Genomic DNA, 10,085 nt, shown 5'->3' with positions numbered 1-10,085 from the left:
ACCAACCTAGGCCCTCTACATATATGTGACAGTTATGTAGCTTGGTCTATTTGTGTGACTTCTAGCAGAGGGAGCAAGGGATGTCCCTAATGCTTTGGCTGACTTTTGGGAACCTATTCTTCATACTGGGTTGCCTTGCCCAGACTTAATACAAGGGGAGGAGCTTAGTCCTACCTCAACTTGATATGCCATGCTTTGTTGATACCCATGGGAGGAAGAAAAGAGGGAGGGAAAACCAGTCAGGATGTAAAATAAATGAATAAATTTAATTAATTAAAAAAGAAAGCAGAAGGGCCGTCCGGTCTTGGTCTTCCACTGCACGTGTCTTTAGCGAGATGCCCAAATCCAAGCGAGACAAGAAAGTTTCCTTAAAAACTGCTAAGAAAGGCTTGGAACTGAAACAGAACCTGATAGGAGAGCTTCGGAAATGTGTGGACACCTATAAGTACCTCTTCATCTTCTCTGTGGCCAACATGAGGAACAGCAAGCTGAAGGACATCCGGAATGCCTGGAAGCACAGCCAGATGTTCTTTGGCAAAAACAAGGTGATGATGGTGGCCTTGGGTCGAAGCCCATCTGATGAATACAAAGACAACCTGCATCAGGTCAGCAAGAAGTTGCGAGGTGAAGTCGGCCTCCTCTTTTTTTTTTTTTTTTTTTTTTTTTTTTTTTTTTTTTTTTTTGAGACACAGGGTTTCTCTGTGTAGCTTTGCGCCTTTCCTGGAACTCACTCTGTAGACTAGGCTGGCCTCAAACTCACAGAGATCCGCCTGGCTCTGCCTCCCAAGTGCTGGGATTAAAGGCGTGCGCCACCACCGCTCGGTGGCCTCCTCTTTACCAACTGCACCAAGGAAAAGGTGAACGAGTGGTTCACAAAGTATACAGAAATGGATTTTGCTCGAGCTGGGAACAAAGCAACTTTAACAGTGAGCCCGGATCCAGGGCCCCTGCAGCAGTTCCCTCATTCCCTGGAGCCCCAGCTGAGGCAGCTGGGCCTGCCCACTGCACTCAAGAAAGGTGTGGTGACCCTGCTATCTGACTATGAAGTATGCAAGGAGGGCGATGTGCTGACTCCAGAGCAGGCCCGTGTCTTGAAGCTTTTTGGGTCTGAGATGGCTGAATTCAAAGTGACCACCAAATACATGTGGGATGCCCATTCGGGAAGATTCCAGCAGATGGACGATGACCTGCCTGAGAGCGCATCTGAGTCTGAGGGAGAGTCAGAGGAAGAGGATGACAGCTGATTCTAGGATGCGGGACTAAGGCCTTCTAGCAAGTTCTTCATATCTATTGGACCACCAGGACTGCTGTCGCCCCTCTGCGGGGAGCAGCTATCTATTTTGCTGTGGATAAAGACAAGGGAGGGTGCTGGGGCAGGACTTTGTTTCTACAAAGAATAAAATTTTGTCCACGGGGTTTTCCCTGTGGACAGCAAGAGACTTTTCCTAGGGGAAAAAAAAGAAAGCAGGCTGAGCATGCCATGAAGTGCAAGTCAGCAAGCAGCAAGGTCTCTGCATCAGCTCCTGCCTCCAGGTTTCGGCCATGTTTGAGTTCCTGTCCTGACTTCCTTCAAAAGTGATGTGGAGCAGTGACTCAAATAAACCCTTTCCACTCCAAGTTGCTTTGGTCATGCTATGGTCGAGTTTCATCTCAGCAATAGAACCCTAGCTAAGACAAGGTTGTTAAAGCTTGATGTCATGCTGAACGCGTAGAATATATTCAATAGATATTTTTAGTTGGAAGGCAGTGTAATGACATAATATCTTACCTTGGATGGGATTTAGACTATTACTTTGAAATCAGAAAAGATGTGTTCAATTTTAAGCTGGTTGAAGGTAATTATTTTTTTTCCAGGAAGGTACAAGGCACTCGTCAACATCAGTTGAATCACCCTGTAGAAATATCCAAACTAGGTCCTCTGCATCTGGAGCTACCTGTATCACTCCACAGCTAACCTGGCTCTCAGCTTCTGCTAGGTGTTTTGTTTTTTTTTTTTAATTGTTTTTGAGACATGGTCTCGTGAAGCCCAGGCTGGCCTCAAACTTGATATGTTGATGAGGATGACCTTGAACTCCTTTTTCTTCTTTGCCTACCTCCTGAGATCTGGGATTATATAGACACATGGCACCACACTTTGTTTATGTGATGCTGGGGATCAAACCCAGGGCTTTGTGTACCCTCAGCTCAAACTTCTGTATCTTTCTTCCTGCCCATTATTATGTCATTATGTACACACACACACACACACACACACACACACACACACACACACACACACACGCATTCTAGATGACCACATCTCCAAAATGGAGCACATACCCTACCAAAGCCCAGTCAAGGAGTTAATAGTTTTTGTGTGTGTGGTGTGTGTGTGTGTTTAGAGACTTTTAAGGCTTAGAGTGACTACTTACTAGTGAATCTGTAGTAAACCCACCTTTCACTGTCTGAAAGAGTTAATTGTGTCTTATTAAAAGGTGTTGCTAGTTGGTCTGAAGCCCAGAGAGTGGGCATGTTTGAAATAACCCTTGTCTCTACTTTCCTGCAGTACAAGTCAATGAACACTTAACAGGAAGTCTTCATAGACCAAGTTGGGGATCCAAGGAGAAAGAGCAGGGATGAGACGGGTCAGAGCGCTGAAGCAAGGTCCTGGGTTTGCAGAGGCAGTAACCCACTGGCTCTAAGGTGAAAAACTGCAGTGCAGAATGTTCTTTGCGTCTTCCGACCTTGAGTCTTCTACCTCCATCCCACTCATCCACTAAATAAAGAGAGAAAGGTTGAAACCGGGAATTTTTCCTTCTTATTCTTTTTCTAGAAATTTTGTGACATGCACGATTTAAATATTGCTGGTGGGGATGGGGTGGGAAAAACGTGCCGAAGAAGGCCAAGGGCCTTCTGGAAGGAAACGCCCTGCCCGTATCAAACCTTCTCTCTGAGATTCAGAAATTTAGCCTGTGGCTGTACTCTGGGGTGACAGAGCACAAGTGCCGGGGGGTATCGAATAGCTCTAAGGTCCTGCAGTGCCATCCCTACGGCGATGAGGGCTGCAGCTGTAGCTTTGAATGAGGAGCAGTGTTCCTAGTCTGAAGTGTGGGGCACCAATCACCTTGTCCCAGTACAGCTCGCCCGAGGACGAGCTCAGCCTGGTGAAGTAGCCATGTGGCTAGACCCAAAGAACCTTAGCCACTGGATTTGTTCTTACATCCCATGGCTTCTTAATATTTATCTGCACTTTGGTTCCCTTAATGGGGCTGGGTGGCTTATCAGCTATCCCACTGTTCCTCTGGCCTAGTGATCTGGTACACAACTAGATCATAGGATGTTCCAAAACTCCTCCAAGAAGAGTTCCGATTCCCTCAAAGAGAAGCAAGAATATTTGGTCTTGGAATGGTAAAACTCCCAAGGGATTCTTAGCGTATAAAACAATACTGAGAGGGAACAGATGGACTTGTGGGAGAGCCGGACACCGAAGTCCAACACCCCAGTTGTGCGGTCATATGAGGCAAGGAAAACTCAATATAGAATGTATTTGTTATATTCTCAAATGCTTTTGTCTCTGGGTTTGGTATGTACCTTCAGGTTTTCCTTCCCCGCTCTCGCTTGTCTGTCTTTCCCACTATATTCTAAGCTGGTCTGGGACTCACTATGTAACCGAGGCTGGCTTTGAGCCTGTGACAATTGTTCGACCTCTGCTTCCCACGTGTTGGGGTTATAGGTATGAGCCACCAGGTCTGGCTTATTATTGCCATTTGAAGTACAGGAGTTTTTGCTCCTTTTATTGTGGTAGGAAACACTGATAAGTTTTACCATCTTCGGTGTGTGGGAAGATGGCTCAGCAGTTAAGAGCACTTAGTGCTCTTGCAGATGACTTGGGTTCTGTTCCAAGTACCCACATTGGGTGCTCACTAGCACTTATAGCTTTAGTTCCAGGGGATCTGATGTCTTCTTTTGGTCCCCATGGATATCTGCATACATGTGGTACACATAAATTCATGTAGGCACACGAACATATACATTAAATAAGTAAATGATTCTTTAAAAAGTGCCATCCTATTAGTGATTTGTAAGTGTTCCAGACTGCTAAAATATTTACATTATTGTGAAATAGAGCTTTGGAGCTTTTTCAGCTTGCAAAATTGAAATTCTATATCAATTAAAGAACCCCATCCCCAGCCTCTGAAATGACCATTTTACTCTTTGTCTCTATGAATTTGACTGCTTTAGATATTACATGTAAGAGGAACCATATGGTATTTGCCTTTTTCTGGCTGGATTATTTTACTTAGCACAATGTCCTTAAGGTTAATCCACATTATGCTATGCGATGGGATTTCTCTCCTTTTTAAGGCTGAATAATATTCCATTGTATGTTTATATCATATATCATTTATCCAATGGCTCATTGGTGGATATTTGTGTTGCTTTAACTTTTTAACTATTGTAAATAATACTGCCTTGAAGATGGATGTATAAACATTTCTTTGAGACCCTACTTTCGGTTCTTCTGCATCTATCCAGAAATGAGATTGTTAGATAATATGGGAGTTGTATTTTTGATTTTGAGAGAAACCTACGTGCTATTTTCCATGGTGTCGGCAGTCAGTAGTGCACAAAGGACCCAATTTGTCCACATAATCAGCATTCTTTTCTGGGTTTTGCATTGTTGTTCGTTGATAAAGGCCACCCCAGTGGGAAAGGGGGTATGTTGCTGTGCTTTTGGTTTTCATTTCTCTGATCATGAACATCTTGTCACCTACCTGCTGGACCTTTGCTTACCATCTGTAGAAAAATGCTTAAGTCCTTTCCCCACATTTTAGTTGGGTTATTTGCTATTTTGTTGTTGAGTTGTAAGAGTTCTTAATCATGTTTACCATATTAACCCCTTCTCAGATGTATGATTTGCAGATACTCCCATTCTTTACATTGTCTTTTCATTATGTTTATCTTTCCTTTATAATTTAAAAATATGTTGCCCCAGCCAGGTAGTGGTGGCGCACGCCTTTAATCCCAGCACTCAGGAGGCAGAGGCAGGTGGATCTCTGTGAGTTCGAGGCCAGCCTGGCCTACAATGAGTTCCAGGACAGACAGGGATACAGAGAGAAACCCTGTCTCAGAAAACAAACAACAAAAGAAGATGCCCCTTCATTTATTTTGGTGTTATTGCCTGTATTCTTGGTATCATAGAATGAAGCCTATCCACTCTTTTCTAGGAGTTTTACAGGCTGGGGCCTTTTTGAGTTCTTTTTGCTTTAGTTTCATATATTTTATTCTTAACGGTATCTGAGGAGTTTTTGGTGTTATTTCAGTCCCCAATTCACCATCAGTGCTTCCATTGCAGCAGCTAGAGATGGGGGGTGGGGGGACTGAATGAGCCACATGCACGGAGGAGGGGCTTTTCAACTGAAGCACTGTCAGGCCTTGTGGCGGCTCTAAGAGACCTTCCCATGGGCATTTGTGAGGGTGAAATGAAGGAAGATGTAGAACATGCTGAGCACAGGGCTAGTGTATTGGAAGTCCTCAGTGCCTGATGGCTCTTGTTTCCTACAAGATGCTAATGGCTCCAAGCTGCTAAGAAGGAGCAGGCCCCTGGCTAGTCCTAAATATTGTGCTCATTCTTAATGACATAAAATAATGTTCCAACTTTCTTCCTTTGCATGTGGACGCCTATCTTCCCAGCACTGTTTATTGATTTGTATATCTTTGCCAGTTGAGTTTGTCTTGACGTTCTTTCCAGAAGTCATTAGACTATATATGTATGGGTTTACTTCTAGGCTCTCTATTTTATTTGTCCATATGTCTATCTGTATGCTAGTACCATTGTCTGGATTGTAGCTGTGTAATGTTTTGAAATCACGAAGGGGGAATCATACAAAATTGTTATTTCAAATTTGTCTTGGCTACCTGAGGTTCTCTGAGATTTCATACAAATTTTAGGTTTTTTTTCTATATCTGCAAAAGATGCCATTGGGGTTTTGTTAAGGATTGCATTGAATTGAGCAACACTGACACTGTACAAGCATTAAATGTTTTAATCCACGACAGAAGAATAAGATGTCTTTCCATTTACGTATGTCTTCTTGAATTTCTTTCTTCAGTCACTTGTATTTTCTGTGTAAAAGCCTTTCATCTCTTTGATTGGGTTGATGCCCAAGTATTCTTTCATACTTCCATTATAAATAGAATTGTTCTCTTAATTTTCTTTTCAGATATTTAATTGTTAGTGTATATAAACTCAACAAAATTTGTATGTTTACTTTGTATCCTACAAACTTGCTGAATTAATATTTTATAAGGGTTTTTTGGTATGTTACACTTAGAGTTGGGAGGCACAGAATTATTAAAAGACAGCTTCAAGAGAAGAGCAAGGCAATGTTGACTGGAATTAGAAGTCTCTTAGGAATGCTTGTAAAAGTAAGCTGAAACTTAATTAGGAGGGGATTTGTATAAATTCCAGGAACCCTGAAATTCGTGGTATTATCTCTTTTCCCCCTTTAAATTAAAAAAGGAGGGGGATAATGTATAAAAGCTTTTATTCAGCCGGGCGGTGATGGCACATGCCTTTAATCCCAGCACTCAGGAGGCAAAGGCAGGCGGATCTCTGTGAGTTCAAGGCCAGCCTGGTCTACAGAGTGAGTACCAGGACAGCCAGGACTGGTTTTTTTGTTTTGTTTTGTTTTGTTTTTTGTTTGTTTGTTTTTACCAAGAAACCCTGTCTTCAAAAACCAAAAACCAAAAAAAAAAAAAAAAAAAAAAAAAAAACTCTCATTGTTTATAACGGAAGTGGGCAGACCTTGTCAGTCAATTTTGTTGTCATACTCATCATGAGACATTTTTGTTTTCAACGACATTTCTATGCCTTTCCCCTTCTAGGAGGATTTCTGATGGCCATGCTAGTAGAGGATGTGATATACCATGTCAGGCTTTCTGAGTGCAGTGAGCAGAATGAACACGGTGTCAAGAGACGATGACACAGACCAGAAAGGAGCCAACTTTAAGGTTCCTCTCATAGCCCAATGCCAGACATCTAATGAGCTTCTGAAACACACGGTAGAAGAAACAGCTGGACATGGCTTTGCAAAATAGCACTGCGTACTAGGACTCCTCTATTTCAGGCATTTCTTGCCTCTGTATACTCTCCAGCTTGGAGACTGCTGGAATTTTCGGAGGTAAGTGTGCGTGTGGAAGAACCAGTGGCATTCTTATTTTTCTACAAATTGAGTTAAACTTTAAAAAAATATGCTGAGATTGATTCGTGCGCAGTCTTTGGGGAATTGTGGCAACATTATTGGATTACTTTAAAATGTATCCTCTTCTGAACCCATTAGAGTTGCTTAAGTTTTTGTTGTGGTTTGAATGCACAGTGTGTCCCTGTAGGCCCCTGTGTTTGAAAAGGTGGTCCTCAGCTGACAGCTGTTTGGGAATAATATGGGAACTTTAGGATGTGGAGCCTTGCTGAAGGGAGTTCGTCTGTGGCAGTAGAGACATCCATAGCTAACACAGAGTTCCTGTCTTGGGCAATCCTTGCTCCGGGGCTCCTGGGAATCTGCCTGTAACTTTGATGGAGAAGCATCACAGTTTGAGGCTTGCCTCGTCCTGCTTCTCACACCCATGCCCACATTTCCTTTGACAGATGACAGAGCTGCATGGTGCTCTGAAAGTTCTCTCCTCATGGTTCAGCTTCTTCTCCTTTTTTTCTTTGATTTTACAGTCACAGAATTTCACAACCACTGAGACCTGAGAGGTTTTATTATTTTTAGTAATTTTTGACTTTCTTGAGGTTTTAGAGCACATAGTGAAAGCCAGACTCCACACTTGACAGGCCACATTCTAGCCAAGCCAAGCTGTTCATTGCCGAGAGGAAGAGTCAAGGCCTCATAGGATGGGATGACTGAGTCGATGGCTTTGAACTTCCAGCTCAGTGTGGAGGAGTGTGGGAGAGCAGGGATGCTCCAGTGGACCAAGGCGAGTGGAAGGAGAAAGGGATTGTTGGATGACATGTAGAGCATTATTGAGCTCTCTTTGCTAATGTGTCACTGGGAGGATGAGGTTTTACATTGTCTCCCCTACCTCACTAACTTGGGAACCCTGGGAAAATGGCATAAGTCTAACAGCAAATGCACAGAGTGTCCTGTGTATCTGCATATGTAGATTCAACCAAGTGGGTTGAAGTAAGTTTTTAAAAATATGCCTTCTGTGAACACATACAGTCCCCCTTTTCTTGTCCTCATGCTCTATAATACAGCACATTATTCACATAGCATTTATAATTGTTTTAGGTGTTCTAAGTCATCTAAAGATTTAAAATATACAAGAGGATGTATATAGGTTCAATGGAAACTCTATGCCACCTCATTTAGTCTAATTATTTTAATTACACTTATGTGTGTGTGTGTGTGTGTGTGTGTGTGTGTGTGTGTGTGTGTGTACTTGCAGGTCAAGGAACAGCTTGTGGAGGTCAGTTCTCTCCTTTCACTAAGTGGGTTTTGGGATTGAAGCAGGTCCCCTTACCTGCTGAGCCTTCTCACCATTTTATATGAGGTACTTGAGAAACCTCAGATGTTGGTACCCCAGGGGGTGCTGGATTCAGTCTCCTGCAGGTATTGAAGGCCAGCTGTATTCAGTATCCCTTTAAGGGCTTCTTGTGAACTAGCTCTAGCAGATAGATACCTTCATTATCTCTGTTTTATAGCTGAGGAAACTAGGCGGAAGGACTTGAGATCCTTGCCCTAGGGGATACAAATCACGCCTCATGTCTGAGCAGAGCCCTGGCCAACTCTGCAGCACTTGCTCTGAAAGCCTGCCTTGACAGAACGTTCTAGTGTGAATACAATATTAGTCCGTGATCCAACCTTGATACTTGAGTGGGAACTGAGTGCCCCATGTGCTCCGGCGAGACCTCTAATTGCCCACTGAACTGCATTCTTTTTGGTCGGCCCAGTGTGGTGGAATGACACTCGGCCCTGTTTAACAGAGTGTGAGAATGAATGAGGGGATGATTGGTAAGTGTTTTGAGTCTGGTTAATAAAAGCTTTGTCTCATACGCTTCCCCACGGGAAAGAATGACTTTTAATAGGAGCGAGAGACTGATGAGCACTCGGGAAGCAAGAAGCGTTTTGTTTTTAGGCGGTGATCTCTTCAACTAAGGGCTATCATTTTGTTTAATGATTTCCAACCTGAATAAGCAGTTTAACAAGTGAGCCTCAAAATCAGTTAGTCAACCAAAAGGCAAACATTTTGTAACTAGGAGCTAGGGGAGCTTTATAGCCTTTAAACAGTATAATCTTAGCACACCCCCTGCCATCTTCCCCCACTGGCAGCATAAACACATAGGTTTTAATCATTGTTCTGCAATAGTTGCAACAGCCTGCTGATAGGAAGCTTAAACCTAGTTTACTCCTGGGGGAGAAAGTAACCTTAGAACCATGTGGTGTGGTTACTTTATTTGTGTGTTTTCAAACCTACTGCACAGGATTAAGAATGCAAACACTATAAACATGGCAGTCGATATACCTTCTACTTAAAATGATATACTAAGCCCACTGGAGTACACACATGGCCCTTAGAAGTCCAGTGAGGGGGCCCTGGTTCTCAACAGCGCCATGAATTTGGTCTACTAACACTAAGTTGCCCCTCCATGGGATATTCGTTGCTTTGGAGATTTTGATACTTTTCCTTACACACTTCTCCATAATTTCTCATGATTGTTCTTAACTTGGGCTTCTCCTAGCAAGCTATTAACTCCATGTGGTAGATCTAGTACCTAATGCAGAGTCGACGTCCTAAATAATACTTATGGATTTGTAATGGTTTGTGTGAACTGGGTGATGATAGGAAAAAAATGAATGGGGTTTAAATTATTCTTTAACCTTTCGGGCCTCTGAAAGGACCAAGCAGACGCCATGACAGGCTGCTCAGTCTTCTCTCAGAGATCAGGCCTCAATTTCAGTTTCCTGAGACTGAGCAAGCAGTCTTTGGGAGGGCCATGACAAAAGACATGGTCCCTGCAGTAGCTCCCTTTCTGCACGTACTCTGACTGCTCAAAGTTCAGCCAGATGTTTACTGTCTGGGACCTCTCACCAACTTAGAGT

General features: G+C 43.1%; 1 protein-coding gene across 1 annotated transcript; it reads left to right on the top strand.

Moving 5' to 3' along the window:
* The first annotated feature begins 335 nt into the window (after nucleotides 1-335).
* LOC114701543 (mRNA turnover protein 4 homolog) lies at nucleotides 336-1,244 on the top strand. The gene is made up of 2 exons (XM_028881651.2): nucleotides 336-631; nucleotides 824-1,244. The coding sequence occupies exons 1-2, from the start codon at nucleotides 336-338 to the stop codon at nucleotides 1,242-1,244; spliced, it is 717 nt and encodes a 238-aa protein (XP_028737484.1).
* The last annotated feature ends 8,841 nt before the right edge of the window (nucleotides 1,245-10,085 follow it).

The sequence above is a fragment of the Peromyscus leucopus genome, chromosome X, assembly GCF_004664715.2.
Source record: "Peromyscus leucopus breed LL Stock chromosome X, UCI_PerLeu_2.1, whole genome shotgun sequence".
NCBI classification, from domain to species: Eukaryota; Metazoa; Chordata; class Mammalia; order Rodentia; family Cricetidae; genus Peromyscus; species Peromyscus leucopus.
The sequence above is the reverse complement of the archived record's forward strand: the minus strand, read 5'-3'. Positions and strand labels throughout refer to the sequence as shown.